This window comes from Phocoena sinus, chromosome 11 (genome assembly GCF_008692025.1).
Source record: "Phocoena sinus isolate mPhoSin1 chromosome 11, mPhoSin1.pri, whole genome shotgun sequence".
Lineage (NCBI taxonomy): Eukaryota > Metazoa > Chordata > Mammalia > Artiodactyla > Phocoenidae > Phocoena > Phocoena sinus.
The window spans coordinates 3,389,464-3,407,714 of record NC_045773.1 but is presented as its reverse complement, the minus strand read 5'-3'; the positions used below and the strand labels follow the sequence as shown (position 1 = coordinate 3,407,714).

The following is an 18,251-nucleotide window of genomic DNA, read 5'->3' as shown; positions in this document are numbered from 1 at the left end:
GTGGGGGTTGTGTGTTAATGGCTGATAGAATTGGTGTATCCAAGGCTGAAGGAATGACTGAGGGAATAATTGAATAACAACTAAAGGAATGGGTGAATTATTGGCTGAGGGAATGGGTGAATTAGTGGCTGAGGGAATGAGTGAAATAATGACATAGGAAATGGGTAAACTAATGGCCAAGCTAATGACTCTATTAATGGCATGAGGGAATGGAAGAACAAATTGCTGAGGGAATAGGTGTATTAGTGGCTAAGGAATGGGTGAATTAACGTCTGAGTGCAAGGGTGTATTAATGGTTGAGGGAATGGGTGAAAGGATGGCAGGAGGCAATGTGTGTATTAATGACTGAGGGAATGGGTGAATTAATGCCTGAGAGAATGGGTGTACTAATGGATGAGGGAAGGGGTAAACTAATGGTTGAAGGAATGGGTGTATTATTGTCATAAGGGAATGGATATATAATGGCTGTGGGAATGGGTGAATTAATGGCTGAGAGGAGTGATGAATTAGGGCATGAGGAAATGTGTGTATTAATGGCTGAGGCAATAGATGAATTAATGACTGAGGGAATGGGTGTATTAACGGCATGTGGGAATGGGTATATTAATGGATGAAGGAAAGGGTGTATCAATGGCTGATAGAATGTGTGAACTCATCGGTGAGCGGAGGGGTGTATTAGGCATGAGAAATTGGTGTAAAAATGGCTGAGGGTGTAGATGAATTAATGGCTGAGAGAATGACTGAATTAATGATTTCAGGATTGGCTGAATTATGGGCTGAGGGAATGTCTGAATTAATGCCTGAGGATCTGGTTGCATTAATGCCTTGGACAACGAGTAAACTAATGACAGAAAGAATGGGTGAATTAATGACTTCCAGAAATGGTGTATTGGTGGCTGAGAGAATGGGTGAACTAATGGCTGAGTGAATGGATGTATTAATAGCTGACAGAAAATTTGTATTAGGGCTGACAGATTGCGTGAATTAATGGCATGAAATGGGTATATTAATGGCTGAGAAATGGGTGAATCATGGCTGAGGGAAAGGGTGTTTTAATGGCTCAGGGAATAGCTGAGATAGTAGGTGAATTTATGGTGAAGGGGTTGGGTGACTTAATGGCTGAGGGAATAGGTGAACTATGGCTGAGGGAAAGGGAGAAATAATGACTGAGGAAGTGGGTATATTAGTCCCTGGGGTAAGGGGTGTATTAATAGCTGAGGATATGGATGAATTAATGGCTGGGGGAATGCGTGTTTTAAACACTGAGGGTATCCATAAACTAATGTCTGAGGGAATCTGTGAAGTAATAATGGAGAGAATGGTGAACTAATGGCTGACAGAATGGAAGTATTGATAGCTGACAGAAAGGCTGTATTAGGACTGAAGGATTGCATGAATTAATGGCATGAGGAAATGGGTGTATTAATGGCTGAGGGAATGGGTGAAATAATGGCTGAGGGAATGGGTGAAATAATGGCTGAGGGAATGGGTAAATTAATGGATGGTGGGGATGTGTGTATTAATGGTTGCGGGAACAGGTGTTTGAAAGGCTGAGGGAATGGTTGAATACTGGCTAAAGGGAAGGGAGAATCAGTGGCTAAGGGAATGAGTGACTTGACAACTGAAGGGATTGGTGATTTAAATGCAGATGGAATGGGTGTATTAATGACTGAGGGATTAGCTGAATTACTGGCTGAGGATATGGGTGAACTAATCAGTGACTGAATGGGTATATTAGGCTTAAAAGTATTGGTGTATAAATGACTGAGGGAATGGGTGAAATAATGGCTGAGGGAATAGGTGAGTTAATGACTGAGGAAATGGGTAAATTAATGGATGGGGGGATGTGTGTATTAATGGTTGCGGTAACTGGTGTTTCAAAGGCTGAGGGAATGGTTGAGTAATGGCTAAAGGAAAGGGGCAATCTGGCTGAGGCAATAAATGTAATGACAGCTGAAGGAATTGGTGATTTAAATGTGGATGGAATGGGTGTATTAATGGCTGAGGGAATGATCGAATAATAGCTGGGGCAAAGGGTGAAATAATCGCTGAATTAACAGGTGAAGTAATGGCATGAGGGAATGGATGTGTTAATGGCTGAGGGAATGGGTGAACTAATCGCTGAGGGGATGGATGTATTAGACCTGTGGGAATTGGTGTATAAATGGCTGAAGGTATAGGTGAATTAATGGCGGAAAGAGACTTGGTGAATTCATGGCTGAAGGGAAGGGTGAATGAAAAGCTAAGGGATTGCCTGAATTCATGGCTGAGGGATGGGTGAATTAACAGATGAAATAATGTGTGTTTTAATGGTTGAGGGAATTGGTGTATTGAAGGCTGGGGGGAATGGCTGAAGTAATGGCTGAGGTTGGGTGAAGTAATTGCTGAGGGAATGGGTGTATTAGGAAAGAAAGAATTGGTGTATTATTGGCTGATGGAATGGGTGAATTAATGGCTGAGGGATTGCCTGAATTAATGGCTAAGGAAATGGATAAGTAATGGATGGGGGAGTGTGGTATTAATGGTTGAGGGAATTGGTATATCAAATGCTTTGTGAATGACCGAAATAATGCCGAGGGATTGGCTGAATTAATGGCTGAAAGAGTGCCTGAAGGAATGGTTGAAATAATAACTGAAGGAATGGGTGAACTCATTGCATTAGGTTGGGGTAAAATAATGGCTGAGCTAATGAGTGAACTAATCACTGAAGGGATGGGTGTATTAATGGCTGAGAGAATGGGGGAAAGGCTGAAGAAATAGTATAATTAATGGCCGAGAGAATGTCTCAGACATTGGCTGAATTAGTGGGTGACAGAATGGGTGAATTAATAATTGAGAGAATGGGTGCACTAGTCGCCTAGAAAATGGGTATATTACAATTTGAGGGGATGGGTGAACTAATTTTTTAGGAAGTGGGTGAATGTGGCTGATGGACTGGGTGAACTAATGGCTGAGGTAATAGGTGAATTAATGCCGGAAGGACTGGGTGCATTAGTGGCTTAGAGAATGACTGAACTAACGGCAGAAAGAATGGGTGAATTAGGACTTCGCTGGTGGCGCAGTGGTTAAGAATCCGCCTGCCAGTGTGGGACACGTGGGTTCGAGCCCTGGTCCGGGAAGATCCCACATGCCGCGGAGCTACGATGCCCATGCACCACAGCTGCTGAGCCTGCACTCTAGAGCCCGAACGCCACAACTACTGAGGTCTAAGCGCCACACCTACTGAGGCCCGTGCGCCTGGAGCCCGAGCTCCCCAACAAGAGGAACCACGGCGATGAGAAGCCCACTCACCGCAACGAAGAGTGGCCCCCACTTGCCGCAACTACAGAAAGCCTGTGCGCAGCAACAAAGACCCAAAGCAGCCAAAAATAAAACTAATTAATTAATTAGTTTTTAAAAATAGCTGATAGAAAGTTGGTATTAGGGCTGAGGGTATTTGTTAATTAATTCCATGAGGAAATGGGTGTATTAATGGCTGAGGGAATTGATGAAAAATGACTGAAGGAATGGGTGTATTATAGGTAAGGCAATAGGTGTATTAATGGCTGAGGGATAAGGTGAATTAATAGTTGAGTTAATGGGTGAATTATTGCCTGAGGGTATGGGTGAATTAATGGCTGAGGAAATGGATGAACTAAAGGCTGAGGGAATGGGTGAATTTTGGCTGAGGGAGTGGGTGAACTACTCCTAACAGAATTAGTGAATTAATGGCTGAAGGAATGGATAAATGAATAGCTGCAGAATAAGTGTATTAGTGGCTGAAAGAATGGGTGAAATAATGGAAGAGAAAATGGCTTACTTAATGGTGATGAGTATGGCTGAATTAATGGCTGAGGGAATGGCTTAGTTAAATAGCTGAGGGAAACCGGTGAGTTAATGACTGAATGAATGGGAGTATTAGAGTTTAAGGGAACAGGGGAACTAGTGGGTGAACTAGTTTCGTAGGAAATTGGTGAATGTGGCTGATGGAATGGGTGGTGTAAGGGCTGAGGGAATAGGTGAATTAATGTGTGGGGGATGGGTGAATTAATGGCTGAGGGAATAGGTGAATTAACGCCTGGGGGAGTGGGTGAATTAATGGCTGAGCTAATGACTATTAATGAGGGAATGGGTGAACAAATCACTGAGGGAATAGGTGAATTAAGGTATAGGTGAAATAAGGGCTGAGGGAATAGCTGAATTAATGCCTGGGGGAATGGGTGAATTAATGGCTGAAGGTATAGGTGAATTAATAGGTGACGGTATAGATAGGTGAATTAATGGCTGAGGGAATGGGGAATTAAAGGCTGAGGGATGGGATGAATTAATGAATGAGGGATTGACTTAATTAATGGTTTAGGGAATGCCTGAATTAATGGCTAAGGGAATAGGTCAATTATGGAGGCCTGAATAGGTAATAAAAGAATCAGGGAATCTGTATTAATGGTTGAGGGAATTGGTGTATCAAAGGCTAAGTAAATGGCTGAATTAATGGCTGAGGGACTGGCTGAATTAATGGATTAGGGATTGGCTGAATTATTGGCTGAGGGAATGTCTGAATTAATGTCTGAAGGAACGAGTAAAATAATGGATGGGGGATATATGTATTAATGGCTAAAGGAATAGGTGATTTAATGACTCAGGTAATGGGTGAATTAATGGCTGAGGGGTGGGCTGAATTAATGGCTACGGGAAAGGGTGAATTAAAGGCAGAGGGAATGTGTATAGGGCTGAGGGAATGGGTAAATTAATAGCATGCGGAAATGGGTGTATTAATGGCTGAGGAAATGGGTGAATTAATGGCCGAGCTAATGACTATTAATGAGGGAATGGGTGTATTAATGACTAAGGAATGGGTGAATTAATGGCTGAGAGGAGTGGTGAATTAGGGCATGAGGAAATGTGTGTATTAATGGCCGAGGCAATAGATGCATTAATGACAGAGGGAATTGCTGTATTAATGGTATGAGGGGATGGGTATATTAATGGATGAAGAAATGGGTGTATCAATGGTTGAGAAAATGTGTGAATCAATTCCTGAGGGGATGGGTGTATTAGGCATAAGGAAATTGGTGTAAAAATGTCTGAGGTTCTAAGTGAATTAATGGCTGAGAGAATGGCTGAATTAATGAATTCGGGATTGGATAAATTATTGGCTGAGGGACTGTCTGAATTAATGTCTGAGGGAATGGGTAAATTAAGGGATGGAGGATGTGTGTATTAGTGGTTGTGGGAACTGGTGTTTCAAAGGCTGAGGGAGTGGTTGAGTAATGGTTAAAGGGAAGGGAGAATCAGTGGCTGATGGAATGAGTGAATTAACAGCTGAAGGAATTGGTGATTTAAATGCAGATGGAATGGGTGTATTAATGGCTGAGGGATTAGCTGAATTAATAGCTGAGGATATGGGTGAACTAATCAGTGACCGAATGGGTAGGTATATGAGGCATAAAAGTATTGGTGTATTAATGACTGAGGGAATGGGTGTAATAATGGCAGAGGGATTGGCTGAATTAATGACTGAGGGAATGGGTGAATAAGTGACTGAGAGAACGGTTGCAATAGTGGCTGAAAAATTGGTATATTAGTGGTTGAGGGAATGGGTGAACTAATGTCAGGAAATGGGTGAATATGGCTGTCAGAATGGGTGCACTAATGGCTGAGAGAATGGGTGAATCAATCCCTGAGGAACTAGGTGCATTAGTGGCTTAGAGAGTGAGTGAACTAATGGCAGAAAGAATGTGTGAATTAATGGCAGGGGTAATGGGTGAATTAATGACTTCCTCAAATGGTATATTGGTGGCTGAGAGAACCGGGTAAACTAATGGCTGAGAGAATGTATGTATTAATAGCTGACGAAAAGGTATTAGGACTGATGGATTGCATGAATTAATGGCATGAGGAAATGGGTGTATTAATGGCTGAGAAATGGGTGATTTCATGACTGAGGGGATGTGTGAAGTAATGGCTGAGGAAATGAATGTATTAGTGGCTTAGGGAATGGATGAATTGATGGCTGAGGGAATGGGTGAATAAATGGCTGAGAGAATGGTTGCATTAGTGGCTGAAAATTGGTGTATTAGTGGTTAATACCTTAGGAAATGGTAATTAGTGGTAATGCCTTAGGAAATGGGTGAATATGGCTGTCAGAATGGGTGAACTAATGGCTGAGGGAATAGATGAATTAATGCCTGAGGAACTGGGTGCATTAGTGGTTTGGACAATAAGTAAACTAATGGCAGAAAGGATGGGTGAATTAATGGCACAAGTAATGGGTGAATTAATGACTTCGGGAAATGGTGTACTGATGGCTGAGAGAATGGGAGAACTAATGGCTGGGGGAATGGGTGTATTAATAGCTGACGAAAAGTTTGTATTAGGATTGACAGCTTGTGTGAATTAATGACATGAGGAAATGGGTATATTAATGGCTGAGAGAATGGGTGAATTCATGGCTGAGGGAATGTGTGAAGTAATGGCTGAGGGAATGAGTGTATTAATGACTGAGGGAATAGGTGAGTTAATGACTGAGGGAATGGGTGAATTAATGGCTTAAGCATTGGCTGAATAAATGGCTGAGAGAATACCACAATTAATGGCTGAGGGTAAGAGTGAATTAATGGATGTGGGCATTGTGTGTATTAATGCCTGAAGGTACTGGTGTATCAAAGTCTGAAGGAATGGTTGAATAAGTGGCTGAGGAAATGGTTGAATAACAGCTGAAAATGGGTAAATTAATGACTTATGGAATGGGTGAATTAGTGGCTTAGGGAATGGGTGAATTAATGGCTGAGGGAATGAGTGAAATAAGGACTGAATGGATGAATTAAAGGCTAAGGGAATGTGGGTATTATGGCTGAAGAAATGGGTAAATTAATGGCCTGAAGAAATGGGTGTATTTGTAGGTGAGGGAATGGATGAATTAATGGTGAAGGAATGTGTGTAGTAAGGGCTGAGGGAATGGATAAACTAATGGCTCAGGGAATCTGTGAATTAATGATTGAGGGAATGGTGAACCAATGGCTTAAGGATTGGGTTTATTAATGACATGAGGGAATGGGAGTATTAATGTCATGAGGGAATGGGTGAACTAATCACTAAAGGAATGGGTTTATTAGGCCTGAGGGAATTGGTGTATTAATGGCTGATGGAATAGGTGAATTAATGGCTAAGGGAATGAGTGTATTAATGGCTGAGGTAATAGGTGAGTTAATGATGCAGGGAAAGAGTGAATCAGTGGCTGAGGGACTGACTGAATTAATGGCTAAGGGAAAGGGTGAATTAATGGCTGAGAGGATGGGTGTATTAATGGCATGAGGCAATGGGTATATTAATGTGTGATGGAATGGATGAATTAATGGAGAGGGAATGAGTGAATTAAAGGGTGAGGGAATGTGTGTATAGGGCTGAGGGAATAGGTAAATTAATGGCATGAGGAAATGTGTGTATTAATGACTGAGGGAATAGATGATTTAATGCCTGAGGGTATGGGTGTATTAATGGCATGAGGGATAGGTGTATTAATTGATGAAGGAATGGGTGTATCTATGGCTGATGGAATGGGGGAATTGCTGAGGGAATAGGTGTATTAGTGGCTGAGGGAATGGGTGAATTAATGGCTGAGAGGACTGGCGAATTAATGGCATGAGGAAATGTGTAATGGCTGAGGGAATAGATGAATTAATGACTGAGGGAATGGGTGTATTAATGGATGAAGGAAAGGGTGTATCAATGGCTGAGAGAATGTGTGAAATAATCATGAGGGGATGTGTGTATTAAGCATGAGAAATTGATGTAAAAATTGCTGAGGGTATAGGTGAATTAATGGTTGAGAGTATAGGTGGATTAGTGGCTGTGGGAATGGCTGAATTAATGGATTCAGGACTGGCTGAATTATTGGCTTCTGGGAGTGTCTGAATTAATATCTGAGGGAATGGGTAAATTAATGGTTGGAGGGGATATGTGTATTAACAGTTGTGGGAACTGGTGTTTCAAAGGCTGAGGGAATGGTTGAGTAATGGTTAAAGGGAAGGGAGAATCAGTGGCTGAGGGAATAAGTATAATGATAGCTAAAGGAATTGTTGATTTAAATTCAGATGGAATGGGTGTATTAATGGCTGAGGGAATGGTTGAATAAATAGCTGAAGAAATGGGTGAAATAATCACTGAATTAACAAGTGAAGTAATGGCATGAGGGAATGGGTGTATTAATGGCTGTGGGAAGGGGTGAATTAATGGCTGAGGGAATAGATGTATTAGACCTGTGGGAATTGGTTTATTAATGGCTGAAGGTATAGGTGAGTTAATGGCTTAGGAAATGGGTGAATTATTGGCTGAGGGAATATGTGAAGTAATGGATGAAGGAATGTATTAACTAATGGCGGAGGGAATGAGTATATAATGGCTGAGGAAATAGGTGAGGGAATGGTGAATTAATGGCTGAGGGGTTGGCTGAATTAATGGCTGAGTGAAAGGGTGAATTAGTGAATCCAGGCATGGGTGAATTAATGGATGTGGGAATGTGTGTATTAATAGCTGAGGGAATTGGTGTATCAAAGGCTGAGGGAAAGCTGAATTAGGGGCTGAGGGAATAGTTGAAGTAATGGCTGAAGGCATGGGTGAGTTAGTGGATGAGGGAATGGGTGAATTAGTGGTCGACTGAATAGTTGAATTAATTACTGAGGGAATGCATGTATCAGTGGTTGAGGGATTAAGTGATCAATGGCTGATTGATCAATGATACACCCATACCATTGATCATCACTGATCAATGGCATGGGTGTATCAATGTCATGAGGGAATGGGTGTATTAATGGCTGAGGGAATGGCTGAATTAATGGCTGTGGGAAGGGATCAATTAATGTTGAGAGAATGGGTGATTTAATGGCTATGGGAATGGAGGTATTAGTGGCTGAGAAAGTGCTTGAATTAATGGCTGAGGGAATGGGTGAACGAATCACTAACGGGATGGGTGTATTAGGCACGGGCAAATTAGTGTATTAATGGTTGTGGGTTTAGGTGAATTAATGGCGGAGGGACTGGATGAATTCGTGTGTGAGGGAATGCCTGAATTAACAGCTTAGGGAATGGGTGAATTAATGGATACGGGAGTGCGCGAATTAAACCAGATGGAGAAATGTGTGTATTAATGGCTGAGGGAATTGGTGTATGGCAGGCTGAAGGAATGACTGAGTTAATGGCTGAGAATATGGTTGAATTAATGGCTGAGAGATGGGTGCATTAGAGGCCTAGTAAATGGTTCTATGGTGGTTGAGGGAATGGGTGACTAATGGCTGAGGGAATGGATGAATTAATACCTGAAGGACTAGGTGAATTAGTAGATTAGAGAATGAGTGAACTAATGGTGGAAAGAATGGGTTAATTAATGGGGGAGGGAATAGGTGTACTAATGAGAGAGGGAATGGGTGTGTAATGGCTGAGGGAATGTGTAAACTGATGATGAGGGAATGGGTGAATTAATGGCTGAGAGGAGTGGTGAATTAGTGGTTGAGGGAGTGGGTGAACGAATCGCTCAGGAGGTGGGTGTATTAGGCGTGAGGAAATTAGTGTAAAAATGGCTGAAGGTATAGGTGTATCAATGTTTGAGGGTATAAGTGAATTATGGCTGAGGGAATGGGTAAATTAATGCAAGGGGGAATGTATGTATTAATGGTTGCAGCAACTGGTGTTTCAAAGGCTCAGGGAGGGCTTCCCTGGTGGCGCAGTGGTTGAGAGTGGGCCTGCCGATGCAGGGGACACGGGTTCGTGCCCCAGTCCGGGAAGATCCCACATGCCGCGGAGCGGCTGGGCCCGTGAGCCATGGCCACTGAGCCTGCGCGTCTGGAGCCTGTGCAGCGGGAGAGGCCACAACAGTGAGAGGCCCGCGAACCGCAAAAAAAAATGGCTGAGGGAATGGTTGAGTAATGGCTAAAAGAATGGGACAATCAGTGGCTGAGGGAATTGGTGATTTAAATGCGTAAGGAATGGGTGTATTAATGGATGAGGGAATGGCTGAATTAATGGCTGAGGGAATGGTTGAAGTAATAGCTGAGGGAATGTGTGAAAAAATCGCTGAATGAATGGGTGAACTATAATGGCATGAGGGAATGGGTGTTTTAATGGCCGTGGGAATGCATGAGTTAATGGCAGAGGAGTGGGTGAATTCATGGCTGAGGGATTGCCTGAATTAATGGCTTTGGGATGGGTGAATTAATGGATGGCAGAATGGGTGTATTAATGGGTGAGGGAATAGATGAATTAATGGCTGAGGAAATGGGTATTTCAGTGGCATGAGGCAATGGATATATTAATGGGTGAAGGAATGGATGAATTAATGGCTTCGAGGTGTGGTGAATTAATGGACAGGGAATGGGTGATTTTAAAGGCTGAGGGAATGTGTGTATTAGGGCTGAGGGAATGGGTAAATTAGTGGCATGAAGCAATGGGTGCATTAGTCACCGAGGGAATGGGTGTATTAGCTGAAGGAAAGGATGAATTAATGGCTGAAGAATGGGTGTATTAAGGGCTGAGGGAATGTGTGGTTTAACGGCTGAGGCAATGGGTGAATTAATGGCTGAGGAAATGCATGTATTAGTTTTTGAGGGAATAAATGAACGATGGCCGAGCAATAGGTGTATCAATGTCATGAGGGAATGGGTGAATTAATGGCTGATGGAATGGGTGAATTAATGGCATAATGGCTGAAGGAATGGGTGAATTAATGCCTGACTGAATGGATGAATTAAAGGTTGATGATGTGGGTGTATTAATGGCATGAAGGAAAGGGTGAACTAATGGATGAAGGAATGGGTGTATTAATGGCTGAGGGGATGGGTTTTTCATGGCTAAGGGAACGGATGAACTATGGCTGAGGGAATGGGGTTTTCATGGCTGAGGGGATGGGTTTTTCATGGCTAAGGGAATGGGTGAACTAATGGCAAAGGGAATGGGTGAACTATGGCTGAGGGAATGGGTTTAATTTCCTGAATGAATGGGTGAACTAATGACTGAGGGAATAGGTGTGTTAGTACTTGAGGGAATGGCTGAATTAATGCCTGAGGGAATGTTTGAGATAATGACTGAGGGAATGGCTCAATCAGTAGCTTAGGGAAAAGGTGAATCAATGGCTGTTGGAATGGCTGAATTAATGGCTGAGGGAACGGGTGTTTTAATAACAGATGAAAGGTTAACCAATGGCTGATGGAATAGGTGAATTAATGACTAAGGGAATGGGTGAATTAATGGCTTAGGGATATAGTGAATCAATGTTGGTGACATGGGTGAATTAATGGCTGAGGGAATGTGTGTAATAATGGGTGAATTAATGGCATGAGGAAATGGATATATTAATGGCATGAACTAATGGATATATTAAAGGAAGAGGGAATGGCTATATTAATGCCTGAGACAATGTTTTAAATATGGCTGAGGGAATGGGTGAATTAATGCCTAAGGGAATGGGTGCATTAATGGCAGAGGGAATGGGTATCTTAATGGCATGAATGAATGGGTGAACTAATGGCTGACAGTTGGATATAACAATTTCATGAGGGAATAGGTGAGTTAATGGCTGAGGGAATAGGTGAGTTAATGGCTGAGGGAATGGCTGAATTAATGGCTGGCGGAATGGCTGAATTAATGGCTGAGGTAATGGTGTTTTAGTGGTGGAGTAAATGGAATCATTAATGGCTGGGGGAATGGGTATATTGGTGGCTGTGGGAATGAGTGAATTAATGGCTGAGGGAAGGGGTGAATTAATGGGTGTATTAATGGCTGAGGGAATAGATGAATTGATGGCTTAGGGAATCATATTAATAGCATGGGGGAATTGGTGACCCATTAGGGAATGGTTCATTAATGGCATGAGAGAATGGGTGAACTAATGGCTGAGGCAGTGGATGTATTGGGATGAGGAACTTGGTGTATTAATGGCTGAGGGAATAGGTGAATTAATCGTTTAGGGAACAGGATAAAAAGCTCAGAAATAAACCCACGCACCTATGGTCAATTATCTACAACAAAAGAGGCAAGACTATAAAATGGAGGAAAGACAATCTCTTCAATAAATGGTGCTGGAAACACTGGACTGCTACATGTGCAAAAATGGAATTAGAACATTCTTTAACACCACACACAAGAATAACTCAAAATGGACTAGAGACCTAAATGTAAGACCAGATACCATAAAACTCTTAGAGGAAAACATAGGTGGAACACTGACATAAATTGCAGCAATATCCTTTTCGATCCATCTCCCAGAGTAATGGAAGTAAAAACAAAAACAAATGGGACCTACTTAAACTGAAAAGCTTTTGCACAGCAAAGGAAACCATAAACAGAACAAAAAGACAACCCAGAGAATGGGAGAAAATATTTGCTAACGATGCGACTGACAAAGGATTAATCTCTAAAATTTACAAACAGCTCATGTAGCTCAATATCAGAAAAACAAGCAACCCAATCAAAAAATGGGCAGAAGACCTAAAGAGACATTTCTCCAAAGAAGACATACAGATGGCCAACAGGCACATGAAAAGATGCTCGAGGTCGCTAATTATTAGAGAAATGCAAATCAAAACTACAATGAGGTATCACCTCACACCAGTCAGAATGGCCATCACCAAAATATCTGCAAACAGTAAATGCTGGAGAGGGTGAGGAGAAAAGGGAACACTGCTACACTGTTGGTGGGAATGTAAATTGGTGCAGCCACTATGGAGAACAGTATGGAGGTTCCTTAAAAAAACTAAAAATAGGGCTTCCCTGGTGGCGCAGTGGTTGAGAGTCCGCCTGCCAGTGCAGGGGGACATGTGTTCGTGCCCCAGTCTGGGAAGATCCCACATGCCGCGGAGCGGCTAGGCCCGTGAGCCATGGCCACTGAGCCTGCGCGTCCGGAGCCTGTGCTCCGCAACGGGAGAGGCCACAACAGTGAGAGGCCCGCATACCGCCAAAAAAAAAAAAAAAACCCTAAAAATAGAGCTACCATATGATCCAGCAATTCCACTCCTTGGCATACATCCAGTGAAAAACATGGTTCAAAAGGATACATACACCCCAATGTTCATTGTAGCACTGTTTACAATAGCCAAGACATGGAAGCAACCTAAATGTCCATCAGCAGAAGAATGGATAAAGAAGATGTACATATATACAATGGAATATTTCTCAGCTATTAAAAAGAATGACATAAACACTTGCAGCAACATGGATGGACCTGGAGAATATTATACTAAGTGAAGTAAGGCAGAGAAGAACAAATATCATATGATATTGCTTATATGCAGAATACAAAAAAAGATACAAATAAACTTATTTACAAAACAGAAACGGACTGACAGACTTAAGAGAACGAAATTATGGTTACCAAGGGGGATGGTGGGCAGGAAGGGATAGATTGGGAGTTTGGGATTGACATGTACACACTGCTATATTTAAAATAAAGTGCCTTTCCGGGCTTCCCTGGTGGCACAGTGGCTAAGAATCCGCCTGCCAATTCAGGGGACATGGGTTCGAGCCCTGGTCTGGGAAGATCCCACATGCTGCAGAGCAACTAAGCCTGTGTGCCACAACTACTGAGCCTGAGCTCTAGAGCCCACGAGCCACAAGTACTGAGTCTGCGTGCCACAACTACTGAGGCCCACACGCCTAGAGTCTGTGCTCCGCAACAAGAGAAGCCGCTGCAGTGAGAAGCCCGTGCACTGCAACAAAGAGTAGCCCCCGCTCACCACAACTAGAAAAAGCCCACACGCAGCAGTGAAGACCCAACGCAGCCAAAAGTAAATTAAATAAAATTTTTTAAAAGTGCCTTTCCATGAAAAAAAATAGAAGTGAATATTAGATTATTTCTATTTGACAAGGGAATATTACTGTTGAGATTTTCAAACATGATGTGTTTGGAAATGTTCTTGTTTCTCCCAGTATATATAATTGATAGATATACCTATTTACTGCTCTGAAAGGCAAGCCACTCTGTCTGACCAGATATTTTCTAAGTTATTAGTGAAAATAAGACATATTTAAGTAGGGGCACTAATGAGGCTGTTAGGCAGGGCTGGACCCAGCAGTTTTCTTATGTTACTCTGCTGATTTGTGTTTGTTTGGTTAGGTGTCTTCTCACTGCTGTTCCTGGCTCTGTATCCCAGGGGACAGTTGCTTTTTTGTCTCTGTAAGGGCAGGAACAATGGATATCAGTAGATATTCAATGCAGCTTTGATAAATCTGATCCTTAGAAACTTAAAAAAACTCAATTTTACCCCAATAATGACATAACTTGACATTTTCACCTAATGTAAGAGCTCCCAGATTACATATATTCTAGAAAGGCAAGAGTCTTCTATTTCAGAGCACAGAATCTAGAGCCAGATTGCTTATAACTGCACCATTTACTAAGTTGTGACTGTGAACAACTTACCTCAGTGTTTCAGTTTCTTCATCTGCAAAATGAAGGTTAAAATAACACCTGTATCTAAAGTTGTTATGAGAGTTATGTGAGTTTAATAAAAGTAAAGTGCTTTGGAAAAAAATCATTGAGGGAATGGGTGAAGTAATGGCTGAGAGAATGGGTGTTTTAGTGGCTGAGGGAATATGACTTAATGGCTGAGGGAAAGCCTGAAATAATGGCTGACAGAATGTTTGAAATACTGGCTGAGGGAATGAGTGAATTAGTGGCTGGGGGAAAGGGTGAATTAATAGCTGAGGGAATCGATGAATTTAAAATGCTGAGTGAATGGGTGTATTAATGGCATGAAGGAAAGGGTGAACTAAAGGCTGAGGGAATGGTGAATTAATGGCTGAGGAAATAGGTGAATTGATGGCTGGGGGAATGGCTGAATGAATGGCCTAGGGAATGGGTGAAATGATAGCATGAGGCAATGTGTGTATTAATGACTGAGGGAATGGGTGATTAATGGCTGGGAATGGGTGAATTAATGGCTGAGGGAAGAGGTGAATTAATGGCTAGGAGAGGTGTGAATTAATGGCATGAGGAAATGGATGTATTAATGGCATGAGGGAATGGATATATTAAAGGAAAAGGGAATGGGTGTGTTAATGGCTGCAGGGTAGGTGAAGTTAATGCCTGATTAATGGGTGAATTAATGGCTGAAGTAACTGGTGAAATAATGGAGGGATTAATTACGGCTGAGGGAATGGGTATGTTAATGGCAGAGGGAATGGTCTGTTAATGGCATGAATGAATGAATGGGTCAACTAATTGGTGAGGGAATGGGTGTTAACGTCGTCATGAGGGAGTTGTATTAATGGCTGAGGGAATTAGTGGCTGAGGGAAGAGGTGAATTAATTGCAGAGGGAATGACTGAATGAATGGCTGAGGGAATGGGACTATTAATGGCATGAATGAATGTGTGAACTAATCCGCTGAGGGAATGGGTGTATTAATGCCATGAGGGAATTAGTGTATTATGCCTGGTTGATGGGTGAATTAATGGCTGACGAAATGAGTAAATTAATGGCTGGAAGAATGGGGGAATTAATGGGTGATGGAATGGGTGAATTGACGGCTGAGAGAATGGAGAATCAATAGCTGAGGGAATGGATGAATTAATGGCTGTGGTAATGGGTATGATAGTGCCTTTGGGATTGGATGCGTTATTACCATGAGTGAATGGGTGAACTAATGATTGAGGGAATGGGTGAATTAATGGCTTAGGGAACAGGTATATTAGTTGCCGAGGGAATGGTTGTATTAATGGCCTGATGGAATGGGTGTATTGATGCCTGTAGGAATGGATGAATTAATGGCTGAGGGAAGGGGTGAATTAATGGCTATGCAATATGTGTATTAGAGCTGAGGGGAATGGGTGAATTAACAGTATGAGGAATTGGGTGTATTAATGGCTGAGGAAATAGGTGAATTAATGGGAGAGAGTGTGTGAAGTAATGGATGTGGAAATGTGTGTATTAATAGGTGAGTGAATGAGTGAATCAATGGCATGAGGGAATGAGTGTGTTAATAGCTGAGGGATTAGGTGACTTAATGGCTGAGGGAGTGCATGTATTAATGGCATGCGGGAATGGGTCAATTACTGGATGAGGGAATGGGTAAATTAATGCCTGAGGGAATGGGTGTATTAATGGCTAATAAAATGGGTGAATTATTAGCTGAGGGAATGGGTGAATTAATGTTAAGGGAATGGGTGAATTCATGGCATGAGGGAATGGGTATATTAATGGCTGAGGGAATGTGGGTATCCGACACATATTTTTGGATGAGGGAATCAGTGATTTAATGTAAGAGGAAATGGAGGCTTAATGGTGAAGAAACAGGTGAAGTAATGGCTGAGAGAATGTGTGTATTAAGGCTAAGGGAATGGGTTTATTAATGGCATGAAGGAAAGAGTGAACTATTGGCTGAGGGAATGGATTTGTTAGTGGCTTAGGAAATGAATGAATGAATGGGTGACAGAATGGGTGTATTATTGGCATAATGGAATGGGTGAACTAATAGCTCAGGCAATGGGTGTATTACTGACAGATGGATATAGGTGAATTAATGGCTGAGGGAATGGCTGAATTAAATCTGAGAGAATGGTTGAACTAATGGCTGAGGGAATGGCTGTATTAGTGGCCTAGGGAATCGGTGTATTAGTGGCTGCGTAAATCAGTGAATTAATGTCTGAGGGAGTGGGTGAATTAATGGATGAGTATGATGAGTGGAAGTGCATTAAAGCTTGGCGGGGCTCTGGGAGTGCCCATTCCTACGGCCTACCCCTGATGGGTGTCCCCCAGCCCTGATGCTTACCCCCCCTGCAGATGAACAGGCCACAGGTGCCGTCAGCTACACGGTGGAGTTGAAACGCTACGGGGGCCCCCTGGGCATCACCATCTCAGGCACAGAGGAGCCTTTCGATCCCATTGTCATCTCAGGACTCACCAAGCGTGGCTTGGCTGAGAGGTGAGCCGGGGCTCTGTGGGGACACACAGGTGAGCCCAGGGACCCCATGGGGCAGGAGCTGGGCTTTGGGATCAGCCAAACTGGATCTTACCTTTGTTCCAACATCGATGGCCTGGGTGACCTGGGGCCTGTCCCATCCCTCTCTGCGCCTCAGTTCCTCAGATGCGGGCCAGCCCCTGGCAGACCTCCTACTTCAGGTAACTGCTGGATAAATGTATGCTCATCCCTCTGCTCCCCCAAACCTGGAGATCACCCCATTTCTGGAAAGTCAGCATGTGAGTCTTTTTGGAGCACCTGCTATGTGCCTTCATAGTACAGGGGCCATGTCCCTGGTACCTGGGTCCCAGCACAGCCTGGCACCTCTCTTGAGGCATTGGGGCAGGGGTCCCTGCTATCCTCTCCCCTAGAAAGTTTCCCTGAAATTGTGGCAGAAGGGAGAGATGTGAGAAGAGGGGTGTCCAGGCTGTCCAGTTTGGAGGGGGAAGCAGGTGGATCTGGGCCCAGAAGTGGAACTGGTCCCCACGAGGGTCACAGGGAGGCAACCCCAGTGTGGGTGAGACAGCCTTTCTCTGGACAGCTTTGCAGTGAGCTCCAGGCACTGAGAAGAGCTTTCTGTAAAAAGGAAGCCTTGCCCAGCCTGGCGGGCAGAATGGCCCCTTGGAGGAGGACACAGCACAAGGGGCGAAACCATGGTGGGGTGGTGCAGGAGGATGGGAAGGATTCTGGGGCTGAGGCGTCAACCTGTTGGAGTCTGTACTGCTGGATCGCCCCCTGCGGGGTGTCCAGCAGACTGCAGAGGCCAGTGGGACCCGTTCTGACCTCAAATGTCTTCATCCACTCTGGCATTTTCTGAGTACCTACTGTGCGCCAGCCCTACAGGGCACAGTAGACAACCTGTCTGCCTTTGCCTGGCCGATCCAGGTCAGCGCTGTCTAACTGAAGTATAATGTGAGCCACAAATTTATTTATAAACTTTTTAGCAGCCACATTAGAAAAGTAAAAAGAAATTTTTTAGATCTTAAATATGTACTTATTTCAACATGTAATCAATATAAAAATAATTAACAAAGTATTTTACATTCTTCTTCCATATTATGTCTTCACAATCTGGTGTGTATTTTACACCTCCAGCATGTCTCCGTTCAGGCCAGCCACAATTCAGGAGCCCAGTAGCCACATGTGGCTGGTGGCCATCATACTGGACGGCACAGCTCTGGCCTTCCCCCCAAATCCACCATATTCTGACTCAGTCACTCCCCTAGGCCCTCAGGGAGCTTGCTGGGCAATGCTGGGCATGGAGAACAAAATCTACATTTAGAGTTTAAGACCCCCCCACTCCAGTCCACTGCTTCCTTCTCCCCCA

At 43.2% G+C, this 18,251-nt stretch overlaps 1 protein-coding gene across 1 annotated transcript in view; it reads left to right on the top strand.

Annotated features, from left to right (window-relative positions):
• GRIP2 (glutamate receptor interacting protein 2) overlaps positions 1-18,251 on the top strand; it is an 88,479-nt gene that overhangs the window by 55,796 nt on the left and 14,432 nt on the right. The window contains 1 exon segment of the mRNA XM_032647961.1: positions 16,747-16,888. Coding sequence (XP_032503852.1) covers positions 16,747-16,888 — 142 coding nt within the window.